The sequence below is a fragment of the Mustela nigripes genome, chromosome 14 (genome assembly GCF_022355385.1).
Source record: "Mustela nigripes isolate SB6536 chromosome 14, MUSNIG.SB6536, whole genome shotgun sequence".
In the NCBI taxonomy this organism is placed as follows: domain Eukaryota; kingdom Metazoa; phylum Chordata; class Mammalia; order Carnivora; family Mustelidae; genus Mustela; species Mustela nigripes.
Genome location: NC_081570.1, coordinates 45,525,667 through 45,541,315, shown reverse-complemented (window position 1 = coordinate 45,541,315; position 15,649 = coordinate 45,525,667). Strand labels below are relative to the sequence as shown.

The 15,649-nt window shown below is 36.5% G+C and overlaps 1 protein-coding gene across 1 annotated transcript in view; it reads left to right on the top strand.

Annotated features, from left to right (window-relative positions):
* The window catches only part of FYB2 (FYN binding protein 2), a 102,412-nt gene that overhangs the window by 37,074 nt on the left and 49,689 nt on the right, over nucleotides 1-15,649 (top strand). Inside the window, 2 exon segments of the mRNA XM_059377085.1 lie at nucleotides 5,202-5,302; nucleotides 15,560-15,634. Coding sequence (XP_059233068.1) covers nucleotides 5,202-5,302; nucleotides 15,560-15,634 — 176 coding nt within the window.

Below are 15,649 nucleotides of genomic sequence, written 5' to 3'. Positions count from 1 at the left end.
CTATACTCAGAAAACTATAAAGTACTCATGAAAGAAATTGAGGAAGACACAAAGAAATGGAAAAATGTTCCATGCTCCTGGATTGGAAGAATAAATATTGTGAAAATGTCTATGCTACCTAAAGCAATCTACACATTTTCTTATTTTTTTGATGTATTCTGTCAAATGCCCTTTTATTTTGCTTCTGTTGAAATGATCATAAGGTTTTTATCCTTTCTCTTATTAAGGTGATGTATCATACTGATTGATTTCCAAATATTGAACCACACTTGCATCCTGGAATAAATCCTACTTGATCTTGATTTTTTTTTTAAAGTGTATTGTTCAATTTGGTTTGTAAGTATTTTGTTGAGTATTTTTGGTATATCAGAAATATGGGCCTATAGTTTTCTTTTTTTGTAGTGTCTTTGTTTGGTTTTGGTATCAGAGTCATGCTGACTTCATAGAATGAAATTGGAAGTTTACTTTCTCTTCTGTGTTTTTGTTATAGCTTGAGAAAAATAGATATTAACTCTTCTTTAAATATTTTGTAGAATTTACCCTGAAACTATCTGATCTTAGACTTTTGTTTGTTGGGAGTTTTTATTTATTTATTTATTTTTTGACAGACAGAGATCTACAAGTAGGCAGAGAGGCAGAAAGAGAGAGAGAGGAGGAAGCAGGCTCCTCGCTGAGCAGAGAGCCCGATGTGGGGCTCAATTCCAGGACCCTGGGATCATGACCCAAGCCAAAGGCAGAGGCTTTAACCCACTGAGCCACCCAGGTGCCCCTGTTGGGACTTTTTTGATTACTGATTCGATATTGATTACTGATTACTAGTAATCAGCCTGTTCAACTTTTGTAATTCATCCTAATTTATATCTCTAGGACCTTATCCATTCCTTCTAGTTGTCCAATTTTTTGTCATAAAATTGTTCATAATGGTCTCTTATCATCCTTTGTATTTCTGTACTGTCAGATTTTACTCCTCTATTTCTGATTTTATTTACTTAACTCCTCCAGTTTTCTTGTGAAACTTGGCTAAAGGCTTATCAATTTTGTTTATCATTTTGAAGAACTGGCTTCTTATTTCATCAGTCTTTTTTATTGTGTTTGTTTGTTTGTCTCAAGTTCATTTATTTCTGCTCTAATCTTTATTATTCCCTTCCTTCTATTAGCTTTGTGCTTTGTTTGTTGTTTTCCTACCGTTTCCAGGTGTAAAGTTAGGTCATTTATTTCAGATTTTTCTTGTTTCTAGAGGTAGGCCTCTATTGCTGCAACCTAAAGATTTTGGACCATTGTGTTTCATTTCCATTTATCGCCGTGTATTTTTTAAATTTTTTCCTTTATTTCTTGTTTGACTCATTCAGTGTTTAGTAGCATATTACATAGCCTCCTATAGTTGTGTTCCTTCCAGATTTTTTCTTAAAATTGATTTGTAGTTTTATGTTGTTGTGGTTCAAAAAGATCCTTGGTATGATTTCAGTTTTCTTAAATTTATTGAGACTTCTTTTGTAGCCCACTGTGATCTGTCCTAGAGAATGGTCCATGTGCACTTGAAAAGAGTGTGTATTCTCCTCTTGTTGGGTGAATATTCCGTATATATCTTTTAGGTCCATTAGGTCTAATATGTGCTTCAAAACTACTATTTCCTTGTTGATTTTCTGTCTGTAGGATTTATCCATTGATGCAAGTGGGTGCTGAAGTCCCCTAATATTGTATTACTCTCAATTTCTACATTTAAGTCTGTTAATATTTGCTTTATTTATTTAAGTGCTCCAATGTTGGGTGCACAGATTATTTTTTATTGTCTTAAATTTTAATTCCAGTATAGTTAACATACAATGTTATATTGCATAGATATTTATAATTGTTATATCTTCTTGTTGGGTTGATCCTCTATCATTATGTAGTGCCTTTCTTTGTCTTTTGCTAGTCTTTGTTTTAAAGTTTATTTTGTCTCATATAAGTATTGTGGCCCTGGCTTCTTTTTTTTTCTCCACTTTCATTTAAATGGTATTTGTTTTCTAGACCTTCACTTTCAGCCTGTATGTGGCTTTAGAACTGAAATGAATCTCTTATAGGCAGTATATACATGGGTTTATTTCTATATCCATTCAGTCAACCTGTGTCTTTTGATCAAAGCATTTGGTCTATTTACATTTAAAGTAATTATTGATAGGTATGTACTTACTGTCATTGTGTTAATTGGTTTCTGTGTGTATGTGTAATTCTTTGTTCCCTATTTCTTCTCTTACTCTTCTCCTGCAGTTTGATGTCTTTATTTAGTTTGATGTCTTTATTAAAATTTATTTAGTTTATTTATTAAATTAAACTTAATCTAATTCAATTTACTTGAATTCCTTTCTTTTTTTATGCATTAAAGGTTTTTTTTATTAGTGGTTACCATTGGGTTCATATATAACATCTTATGTATATATAAGTCTTTATTAAGTTGATGGTCACTGAAGTTTAAACACATTCTAAAAGCACTAAATTTTTACTCCCATTCCATGTTTTTTGTATATGATATCGTATTTTACATCTATTTTGTGTATTCTTGATTATTATTTGTAGATATAATTGATTTTACTACTTTTGTGTTTTAATCTCCATATTGGCTTTATCAGTGATTAATCTACTACCTTCACTCTATGTTGCTTTTATCTGTGAACTTTTTTCCATTAACGATTTTGTTCTATTCATGGCCTTTTCTTTGCTCTGAAAGTATTCCCTTAAATATTTCTTATAAATCTGGTTTAGTGGTGACAAACTTTAACTTTTGTTTGAGAAATTTTTGCCTCTCCTATTCTGAATGAGAACCTTGATGGGTATGTTATTTTTGGTTGCAGGATTTTTTTTTCTTCAGTAGTTAGATATATCATCTCATTTTTTTTGTCCTTTAAAATACCTGCTGGAAAATCAGCTAATAACCATATGGGGTTTCCCTTGTATGTAAATATTTTCTCTTGTTGCCTTTAAAATTCTCTCTTTATCATCACTTTTTGCCACTTTAATTATTATGTGTCTTGGTGTAGACTTCCTTGGGTTAATTTTGCTAGAGTCTCTCTTTGCCTTCTGGATCTGGATTTCTGTATACTTCCCCAGATTTAGGAAGTTTGCAGCTATTATTTCTTCAAATCAGTTTTTGCCTCTCCTTTTCTCTTTCCTACTCCTTCTGGGACCCCTGTAATGTGAATGTTTTTGTAATAGATTATGGCAGTGAGTTTCCTTAATCTATTCTCATTCTTAATTTTTTTTTTCTTTTTGCCATGCAGCTTGGGTGCTTTCTATCCACCCTCTCTTACAGATTGCTGATCTTTTCTTCTATGTCCTCTAATCTGTTGTGGATTTCCTCTCATGTATTTTTTAAGGAGGTGAAGGACAGAGGGAGCGGGAGAGAGGGAATCCTAAGTAGGCTCTGTGCCCAGTGTGAAGTCCACTGTGGGGCTCAGTCTCACAATCCTGAGATCATGACCTGAGCTGAAATCAAGAGTCAGACATTTAAGCAACTGAAACACCCAGATGTCCCTCCTCTCATATATTTCTCATGCAGTTCAGTTATTGAATTCTTCATCTTTGACTGGTTCTTTTTATATATATATTTTACCTCTTTATTGAAGTTCTCACTGAGACCATCCACTCTTTTCTCAAGTCCAGTGAATGTCTTTATGACCATTACTTTGAATTCTTTATCCGATATACTGTTTATCTCAGTTTCATTTAGCTCTTTTATTGTGATTTTTGTCTTATTCTTATATCTGAGACATATTTCTCTGTCTCATTTTATCTAGCTTCCTCTATTTGCTTCTGTATATTAAGGAAGTCAGCTACATCTCCCGGTCTTAAAAGTAGTGGCCTTGTGTACAACAGGTCCAATCATGTCCTGTAGGACAATCCTTCTGGGTCACAAGAACCAGGCATTCCAGGGGTGCCCCCCTTATGGGATGTGTGGGCCTCACTGTTGTATCTGAGCTGTGATTGCCTTCAAACCAGCTTGTTGAAATGACCCACTTTCCCTATTGTGAGCACACCCCCAAGGTTTGGTCACTGAGCTGTTGAGAGCCCTGTCTGTCTTCCCCACTGTTAACTTCTCTTTTAATATTTTGCATCTCTTCATTTCTCCATGCTACATTCTGGGTGTCTTCCTTAGATCTAAGTAATTCCCATATTCTCTCTTCTGCTGTGTCTAATCTCTTTTTCAACCTCTACATTAAATTTCTTTATTATAAGAACTAATGATTTTTGTACTCCTTTCTCTTGTCCCTAAATCTATGTTCTTTTTTCACATTCTTGAAAGTGTTTTTTGTTTGTTTGTTTTGTTTTTTACCTAATGGATTTCATTCTTTGAACATTTAAAAAATAGTTATTTTAAAGTCACTTTCATGTCATTCTGTTACTGAATCCTTTCATTCTGTTATATCATCTGACTATGTGTGGTAGCTCATCTCTATGTGGTTTGCTTTCCTTTTTTTACTATAAGCTTGTTTTAAGTGGAAATTGTTTCTTTTGCCTACTGTACATGTCTTGGGTTGTAGAAGCAGCTTTACAGAATGATTTCAGATTTACTTTACAGTGGTTAGATTACAAGCACCATTTTGTCTCTGTGTCTCTGAAATACACAGTGTATATTTAGAGCCTCACCTATACTTGGCTTTCAAGTTCCCGATTTCTCATGGGTGATTCTTTTAGCTCCAGCAATCATACATGTATACTAAGCTTCCCTGTTATTCCCTGGGAAAGTGTACACATATCTTTTACAGTTTGTTTTACAGATCAAATGGCATTTTATGACTCTGAACTTTATGCTGATAGCTTGGTTCTAGCTTCCCATTCAGATGAGGCCTGTGGCTCAGAATTAACTCCTGACTCAAAGTAAATCCTCAACCATCCAGTCATTAAGATTTTTCTTTATCTGTCTCACTTTTCCTTTGCATGTAATTCTTACTTACATGTTTAGTTTTGTTTTCCTCCCTATATCTGGCACCTGGAGATTTTATTGATTTCTAGATGAGTTATGTATTTTTCATATAATTCTTTGTGTTGTTGTATTTTTCAGAATTTCTATATGTTTAGAGTAGGGGCAATGTCTTCCATATCTGTTTAAATCACCATATTTGTCAGATATATTACTTCTCTAATGAAGAAAAAATACAAAAAGTTTTAAAATATGTTTAAAGCAATGTTTTATTTTAAGTAACCTTTTTCTCCATGCTTCTCAGTGCTGAATTTGAAGAGCCACATAATTATGAGGCAACAATTTCATATCTGAAACACTCTGGCAACTCCATTAACCTGTGCACCGCAAAAGAAATTGCTGATTGTAAGTCTGCTAAGCCAATTAATATTGTAACCCTGTGTGGAATGAAAATGTGGCAAAAATGGTATTTTCCCTCTAGCTAACTATAAGTTTAAAAATTCAAAGCCATGCTGCTCTACCATCTCATTTCTTTTTTTTTCCCCTGCCTGGTCTCTTAAAAATATAAATAAATCCAGTTGGGCATCAATGCTATCTCACAACTCCTAGTGCTGCCTTCTCTCTACCACTTCTATTTTCTCCTTCACCAATCTACTTAGATGCCTTGCCTTCTGTAGATATGTGGGAGGGAAAATCAAGATACGATAATCCATTTTTCTTCCTTCTCCTATAGAAACTTCATCTCTCTTCTTGTGGTGTCTTTCTTGAACTCCCCTGGTAACTCCGTGTGTGGAGAGGGAGATAACAGACTATGAGAATTAGGTCCCTCTGTTTAGTCTGAATAGGAGCAGAGAATTCATTTAATGGATCTGACCATTGGTTCAGAGCTAAATCTTCCCGCCTCTGGTATTACCAACAAAGCTCAGACCTTTCTATGAAGAAAAGAAACCCTGTCAGGTAAGAAAATGAAGAAGCAGGGACTCATAACATTTCTACAGTTTCTGTGTCTTTGTTCTGCCTGTAGGATCAGCTGGTTCTCTACAAAAGGCATGAACATTTGTGCTGGAATAAACATTAGTATTTTGTGAACATATGCTATGGGTCACAGTTCAGTAGTAGGTTCTGTGTGTGCATCCCTGCTGATACAGCTTTTATTAGCCCACTTTTTGAGACAAGAAACTGAGGACCAGAGATGTTGAGTTGTACAAGGTCAGACGAGGAATATATGGTAAAGACATAATAAGAAATAAGCTCAGACTGCCACTAAGATGCATGCTGTTTTCACCGTTTTATGCTGCTTCCCATTCAAGGATGCTTTGCTTCCCTGGAGGGAGGGTTAGAGAGAGATCATCTGATTTATTTTCTTTATTGTATGGATAAAAAGCAGAAGAGTGTGGGAGAAGTCATTTGTCTGAGAATACATACATAAAAGATTTGTGAGGTAGGAGTTAGGATCCATTGAAATTTCCCTCCCCTTCCCAAGGCAATAAAGGGTTGAAGAACTACTGGAAAATCTCCCTCTCTCTTTCTCTTAGACTAGGCAAAGTCTCGATTCTCCCATATGGCTTATAAAATACTAGTCATAAGACAAGCAACTCCTGTCCCTTCTTACCCCCATAAGGCAACATTGTTCCAATCTTGGAGCATCTAGGCACCTGCATCAGAATATGATTTCTCAAATTCTAACACTTAAAATACAAATCATCTGGGGATCTTGCTTAACATATTCTGGTTCAGAAGCTGTGTGGTTGGGCCTGAGAGTCTCAATTTCTAACAACTTCCCTGGTGGTGCTGATGCTGCTGGTTTATAAACCAGCCTTTGAATAGAAAGGCCATGGGCCCTATTTGGACTAAATTCCAACTGTATGTCTTTCTGCAAAGGCCTCATAGGGCTATTTAGATGCCCTTGTTGGAGCCTATATCTTCCCTTTCTGGATACAGGAGACCCCCAGAATGCTCCTCCCAAGAGACTTGGGTCTCTTCCCTAAGTCCCAGGACAGAATGGGCTGCAGAGAGAGCAGTTCATGGGGGGTGGTGTGCTTGGGATTTGGACCTATGCAAGGCCCCTTTCCATGTAGGATGAAGCTGTGGATTAAAAGTGGGAAGCTGGACCAGACTCCTGTATTTGTTCTTCCCAGGTCATAAATGCTCAAAGTGGCCTGCCAGGGAAAATCACCTAAGGTACCCAAAGAAGGAGCCACTAACTCAAGCCTCTCTTGTCTTTCACTGAGGGATTTTTTGTGTACTTCATAAAGAGGCAAGTGTCTTTGGCTGAAAGAGAAAGGTCTCAGAAAATAAGCCACTGACGCAATTGAGAGTAACAGAGCATGGAGTAGTGGAAAGGGAGGAAGGTGGGAGACAGGTGAGGGTGGTGAGGATGTCCTTTGCCAGAGAGAACATCTTGGTGGGATATAGGAATAGACCTACCAGGGCTAAAGAAACTGAAGTACTACAGTCTGGGATCAAAAGGATCCTGCCACATGTCCCCACCCATTTCCTTCTTCCTCTTTAAAGGATAAAGATGCAGTTAGAAAAAACAAAAACAATAAACAAACAAGAAGGGGTTGAGCTATTTTCCCCCCACTTGTATTTATTCACTTGACTCTTTCTTCATTTATCTTCCAAGTATCTTTATACCACTTACTAGATGAATAACATCTGAGCCTCAGTGTCGTCATCTGAAAAGTGGGTATAATATCACCTTCATGGCTTTGTTCTGAGAGTTTGATAAAACAATACATTTAAATTCAAGTGAAATTCTGCTTCTGGAAGGATGGAACATGTGTATTCTTCCTTATTCCTTCTGCTAAGTACAACTAAAACTGTCGGATATCATATGTGAAACAAACACACGAAAACTGGGAGATTCTGAAAAGTTAGAAATAAGAAGGTATAGCAGCTAGAGACCTAGAAACCCAAGTAAGAATAGGTGAGTTCCTTGGGATTTCTTCTTGTCTCATATATCCCAGACTTGGAGCCAAAGAAGCTGGCAATCCAGAAACACCAGTGGGTACAAACAGAAACATCTCCAGCAAAAGACTGTTCTCTCTAGCCTAAGAACCAGAAAAGGGGCAGTCTAGAAAAACAAAAAGCCTTAGACAATAACTGTTCTGTTCTAGCCAAACATTACAGTAAAAACTATGGCTCTACCCCACCAGCCAGTGATCAGTGAGGATCTTAGACACCCACCCTTATCAGGCTGCAGTTATGTACTCCAGCCCCTTGGCTGAGGTGGTGCAGAGAAAGCTATGTCAGAAGCTTGGACTTTCAGCCCTTCCAGGAGTAACAAAACTCCACCTATAATGAAGACCGCATGAGGAGCTTGTATTCCTGTCTCCCACCCAACAAAAGTACCCTTCTCCTCTCTGTTGGTCTGTTATTAGAGAAGACTCATTGGAGAATCAGGACTTTCACAACTACCCAGCAGTAAGTAGGACAAATGGGGAGCAAAAACAAGCCCTCCTACCACCAGGATGTTATCAGCAAAAGCTGAGTGGGGAACTGGAGTTCCCACCCTTGACCAGGAGCAGTGAGGAGCCTTGCCCTCAGTTGGATATTGGAAGGCCAAGAAGTGGAGAACCTAGATGTGTACCCTTTGCTGACAGAAAAAAGTCATCCCATTTCTGTCACCAGAAAAGCCAACTAAAACAGAAGTTTAAATAATATCCAGTCTCATAAGATAATACTTAAAATGCCCAGATTTCAACAGAAAATTACTCATCATATCACAAATCAAGAAAGTCTAAACTTGAATGAAAAGAGATAATCAAAAGATGACAACATTGAGACAATTGAAATATTAGCGTGTTCTGAGAGACAATTTAAAGCAGCTGTTAAGACTTCAGTGAACAATTATGAACATGATTGAAGCACACAAAGAATAGTTTCACTCTATTTTTAGAAGAAATGGGATGCCTCTGCAAAGAAATGGAAGATGTAAAGAAAAAAATAAAAACTTAGAAGTGAAGAACACAATAAGAAAAATAAAAAGCTCACTGGATGGACTCAACAGCAAAATGGGGAGAATAGAAGAATTCATAAACTTGAAAGAAATGATAGAAATTGCCCAATCTAACAATAAGGACAAAACAGATCAGGGGAAAACAATGAACAGAGCTTCAAGGATCCATGGGACTATAATGAAAGTCTTAAATTGTAGTACTGGAAAGAAGGGGGAAAGAGGATGCTACTGAAAGTACTTGAAGAAATTGAAAACTTTCCTAATTTGGTAAAAGACATTAAACAAAAGATTGAAGAAGCCAAGAAAATCCCAAGCAGGATAACCCAATCCACACAAAAACATAATCAAACTTCTAAAAATAAAAATAAAAAGTAAAAATCTTGAAAGCAGTAAAAGAAATGATACATTACCTATGGGTGAAAAACAATTTAAATGGCTGAATTTCTCATCAGAAACCATGAAAGCCAGAAGAAACTAGCACAACATTTTTCAAGTACAAGAAGAAAAGAACTATCAATCCAGAATCCTATTACCAGTGAAAATATCCTTCAAGATTGAAGGGGAAATCAAGATATTCTAAGATGAAGGAAAACTAAGATAATTTGTTCTAGCAGACCAATCCTAAAAGAATGGCTAAAGGAAGATTTCTAGACAGAAAATAAATGATGAAAGGAAGTACTTTGGACTTTCACTTCAGGCGAAAGAAAAAATGGAAAGAATACAAATGTGAGTATGACATATTTTCTTTCTTTTGATTTTTTTAAAATTATGTTTGATGGTTGAAGCAAAAACTCTTAACATTATCTGATACAGTTCTAAATGTGTATAAGAGAAATACATAAGACCATTATAATGAAAGTGTTAAGGGACATAGAAGGAAATAAGGTTTCTATACTTCACATGAACTGATAAAATGTCCATACCAGTAGACTGTGATTTACATGTATTTATAGTGTAATCCCTGGAGGAACCACTAAAACAGATATACAGTGAGATATTTAAAAAACATAAAACAAAAAACTATAGGTAAATAAAAAATAATTCTAAAAAATGTTCAAGTAACCTACAAGAAAGCAGGAAATATATAACACAGAGGCAAAAAAAAAAAAAAAAAAAAAAAAACCTAAAGAGAAAATAAAAAATAAAGGCCAGATTTAAGCTCTAATATATCAGTAATTGCATTAATTATATTATATATAAATTGCCTAAATATGCCAATTGAAAGAGAGAGATTGGAAGATGTAAATTTAATCTAAAGAATATTAGTGTGACTATATTAATAACTGAAAAAGTAAATTTCAGAGCAAAGAAAATTACAAGAGATGCAGAGCGATATTATGTAATGATAATAGGGTCAATCCATCAAGAAGACAAAACAATCTTAAGTGTGTGTGCACCAAGCTCCAGAGCTATAATATATGTGAAGCACAAACTGAAAGAAAAAATAGACAAATGGACTCATAGTTTGAGACTTTAACACCCCTCTGTCCACATTGACAGAACACCTACTCAGAAAATCAGCAAGGATAGAGAAGAATTCAGCAACACCATCAGCAACAGGATCTAATTGATATCTATAGAAGGTGCACGAGGAGCAGAATATATATACTCTCAAGCATTCATAAACATATACAAGATAGACCTTATTCTAAGCCTTACAACAGTGCATTTTGAAAAATTGAAATCATAGTGTATTTTTTACCACAATGTAATCAGGCTAGAAATCAGTAACCAAAGGATAACAGAAAACAGAAACAAAAGCCCACGTTTCTAAAAGGAAATCAAAATACATATTAAACTGAACAAAAAATGAAAACATATAAAAATCCTTGGGACAGAGCCTAAGGAATGCAGAAGAGAAATTAATAGCACTAAATGCTTACATTAAAGAGGAAAATCTTTAAACCTAAGATCCTACCTCAAGAACATAGTAAAAGAATAGAAAAATAAATCTAAAGCAAGTTGAAGGGAGGAAAGAATAAAGATTAGGAACAGAAATAAATAAAATTTAAAACATAAAAGCGTAGAGAAAATCAATGAAAGCAAAAGCTTGTTCTTTGAAAAGATCAATAAAATTGACAAACCTCTAGCAAGACTAACAAAGAAACAGAAAGAAGACACAAACGAACAATATCAAGAATGAAACAAAGATATCATTACAAACTTTGCAGACTTCCAAAGGACTATAAGAGGATATTATGACTAAATCTACACGTCTAAATTTGACAACTTCAGGATGGAAGAATTCCTCAAAAACTCAGATTACCTCAGATCACTCAATATAAATCATTTTGATAGTGCTGTAACTGTTAAGGACATTGAATCTGTAGTTTTAAAAGTAAAACAAACAAACAACAAACAAAAAACTTAAAACACTGTATGTTAACTATACTGCAATTAAAATTTATAAATAAATTAATTAAGAGAAAATAGAACTCCGAAAAAGACCATCTCAAAGTCCTGGGAGATTTCACTGGAGAATTCTGCCAAATATTTAAAAATGAATTAACACTAATTCTGTACAATCTTTCCAAGAAAAATGGAACAGGAGGAAACCCTTACTGATTCAAGAAGCTGGTATTACCCTGACAGCAAACCAGACAGAGACAGTGCACAAGAACACTACAGATTAACACCCTTCAGAAGCAGAGTCATAAAAGTTCTTTGCAAAATATTAGTAAATAGAATTCAGCAAGACGTAATATGGAATTATACAACAGAATGCTGTTTATTCTAGGGATGGAAAGCTAGTTCAATATTCAAAGATCACTCAAAAAAATCAGTCAATGAACTCTTTATTGACAGGCTAAAGAAGAAAAATCACACAATCATAACAATCTATGCAGGAAAAGCATTTGACAAATTTAATACCCATTTATGATTAAAAAAAAAAAACTCAGAAAAATAGGAATAGAGGGCCACTTTCTCAACTTGAAAAAAAAAGAGCATTTGCAAACAAACAAACAAAAACCTATAGCTAGTATACTTAATGGAGAAATATTGAATACTTTCCCCTAGAGACTGGGAACTAGGCAGGATGGTCACTTTTTTTTTTTTTTTTAAAGATTTGATTTATTTATCTGACAGAGAGAAACAGTGATAAAGGGAATACAAGCAGGAGGAGTGGGAGAGGGTGAAGCAGGCTTCCCGCTGAGCAGGGAGCCTGACAGGGGTCTCAAACCCAGGACCCTGGGATTGTGACCTGAGCAGAAAGCAGACACTTAATGATCAAGCCACCCAGGTGCCCCAGGGATGTACACTCTTACCACTCCTATGCAACACAGTGCTAGAACTTCTAGCCAATGCAGTAAGTCAAGAAAAGGAAATCAAATGAATACAAATCAAAGAATTAAACTGCCCTTATTTGCAGATGACAGGATTGTCTAGATAGAAAATCCCAGGGAATTTACCCAAAAACAAACAAACAAACAAACAAACAAACTTAGAACTAACAAATGAGTTCAACAAGGTCACAGGATACAAAATAGAATTTTAAAATCCCATTTCTATATGCTAGCAATGAACACACTAAAATCAGAAAATACTACAACATTCACAAAAGTTAAAGAAAGAGAAATTGACTTGTGTTTAACAAAATGTTACAAGACTTAAATTTGATAACTACAAGTTGCTGATGAAATAATTCAAAGGAAACCTACATAAATAGGGGAGATATACCATATTTATGGATTGAAAAACTGCATATAGAAAAAAATATTCTCCCTTACAAAATTGTAAAAGGAAATTTAATGGAGGAAACATTGCCTTTCATGATGTTGGAGCAGTTGGATAGCCATAAATAAAAATCATCCAATCCATCAATCAATCTTAATATAAGTCTCACATCTTCTATAAAGATTAACTCAGAGGGGATCCTTCTTTCATTCTCTGCCCACCAAGGGTGAAGAATCTAAGTTTTACGTTTCTGGAGGAGACGGGGAGAGAGAAAGCGGAAAATAAGGGGAAAGATGAGGTGGTTAGCTTTCACTGTCACCGTTGTATGAGATTGTCCCTTAAACAATGCCAGGAAAACAAAGACCATCCCTTTGGGGTGCATAGTTCATCCTGGGTGCCTTTCTGAGGCTTTGCCCTTTTATATAGAATGTGGGTAAGCAGGATTTAGGCTGTTCTGGAAGTTCTGCAGAATTGTCCTCAGAGGTCATCTAGACCACCCATTCAGACCGTGCTTCCTAGGCCCTAGGGCTGTCCTGAGGGGTACTGGAGACTTTGAGCGTGACATCAAGCAGAGAAGTTTTATGTGTGCCCGCGGGCAATATTCCACTCAAATGAATTATTCCGTAGCTGGGAGGAAGTTTGAGAGCCATTTGCTAATGGAGTGACCTTGGGCAAGTTACTTCACTCTTTGGGCATCTGCCTCCTCATGGGTGAAATGCCAGTGTCAGTAGTGATCACTGAGTGAATTAAGTGAGGTCATACATTTAAACACGTAGCACAGTTCCTAGTATTTGTAAGTATAAAAAATGTTTGTTGCTTTTTTTTTTAAAGATTTTATTTATTTATCAGAGAGAGAGGGGGAGAGAGCGAGCACAGGCAGACAGAATGGCAGGCAGAGGCAGAGGGAGAAGCAGGCTCCCTGCTGAGCAAGGAGCCCGACACGGGACTCGATCCCAGGACGCTGGGATCATGATCTGAGCCGAGGGCAGCTGCTTAACCAACTGAGCCACCCAGGCGTCCCTGTTTGTTGCTTTTTATTACTGTTTTTATATTATTAGTAACAGTGCTCTCGCATCCTAGTTTTCCAAGGTCACACAGCGAGTTAGTACTTGGAGAAAAAGCCTGCAAGCTGCGGTCATGTAATGGGGCCAGCAGTTGGAGGGTACTGAGGACCATCTTGTGATGAGTATCCTTTTCCCCCAGCTGGAACAAAGCTGTCAGTGGAGAGAATCGGCTCCAGTACTGTGGGTCATATCCTCCAGATAGGATTCCCTGTCCTTTCCTGACCCCATGGGGTAGAATCCTTTGTCTTTTATATTCCTTCCATTGGAGCAAGTTGTGATGGCAAAACTTTGGAGAACGTCTGGTTTGTTAAAAAATCATAATCAAGTTACGAATGCATTATTAATTCAGTGTGTATTTTTGTGTACTAGCCTTGACAAGTAAGCTTCCTCTGAGCCTTGGTTTCCCCATTTCTAAGAATAATATCTCCCCTCTCCCCAGGTGACAATGAGAAGCAAAAAGATCATGATGTGTTATTTCTTTGTAAAACAAAGAATGATACCTCAATTGAGGAAGGAGATTATCATTTTTAAAATTGGAAAGGAGACCCATATTTGGAATAGATATGGAGCAAACTGCAACAAAAGCAAATATTCATTGTGTATTAATAGCTAAACAGAGGCTTTAAAGTAAACTGGCAAAATAATACATTTTGATTAAAAAATCAGTAAAAAGAGAAGTGTACAATGGCTTCCATTGAAGTGCATGCTATGAATCATCCACAGAGAATTTTAGGTCTTTGTGTCAAGCAATCACGTGCAGGCAGTGCCTATAGAAAACCTAGGATTTCCTTCGTTTTATCAATGGATTTTGTGTGTAGAATAACAATGACCTTGAAACGCAACCTGGCTGGTTCACTTAGTTAAGCATCTGACTCTTGGTCTCAGCTCAGGTGTTGATCTCAGGGTCATGAGATTGGGCTCTGCTTTGGGCCCCACAGTGGGCATGGAGCCTACTTAAAAAAAATAAAATAAAACATGTTTCTTGGTCACTTTTCTAAACTACAGCTTCAGGAACCTAGCAGCAAGAAAGAGAAGAAAAACAGGGGGGAGTCCTACTTATTATGCATGCATATTCATTAACAGTAGGGGGAAACTTTTAGAGATGACATTTCAGCAAAGAAAAGTCAAATAAGTAATTTTATCAAAAACCCATCACTTTCTATACAATATCTGGTGCTCTGCTAGGCATGTCCCATTTTTTTACATCATCTCCTTTAATCTCCCCATTAACTGTGTAAGGCAGGTACTAATTGACTGCATTTCTCAAGTGAGCAAACGGAGACTCTAGGAAATGAAGTAATTTGTCTGCAATCCCTCAGGTAGGAAGCGGCAGGACTGGGCTCTGAACCCGCATTCTTGCCACTACTTGTGTTTGTTATTAATGAAGGTCAGTGTCACATCATTCAATAAAATCCACAGAACAATCAGAAAAAAATCCAAAAGGAACTCAAACCTCAGTTGGTGGCCAGTCTCCTCTTTTCAAGCTGTGCTAGGGAAACAAAACAGTTAAGGAACAAAAACACTTGTGAGTGTGCTGTGGAGTTCATTTTGTTGAAGTGGGATCTAGGCTTTTTTTTTTTTTCCTTTTTTTTCTTTTTTGGAGGGGGGCTTTTTTCCTCTCCTTTCCCTTTCATGTTCCCCTTCTGACTGCAAACCACTAAATTTCAGCGCTGTCTCTTCAGCATGGAGTATGTATATCTATTTACTGAAACAGGAAACTGAAAATTGTTTCACATGTTTTCACTGACCATACATTCCATCCTGGAAATCCCCACAGAGATAAAAAGCCATGGTCAGTGACCCGACAACTCCCCACACAGACAAGGCCTCACACCGTTCCATTTTCCGGAGGCTGAGAAAACTGAACTCTGCCATCCTGCGTAATTGCTTGAATCCTGGGTGCTGTAAGAAATGGGTGAATAAACGGCCTCTGACATCATTTTTTTTTCATGTTTATTTTAGCAACTTATGAAGTCGAAATTGAAGAACCCCAAAAGGTATTGTTCCCTCTTTTTACCAACTTCATAACTACAACAGGTATGCAGAATTGAC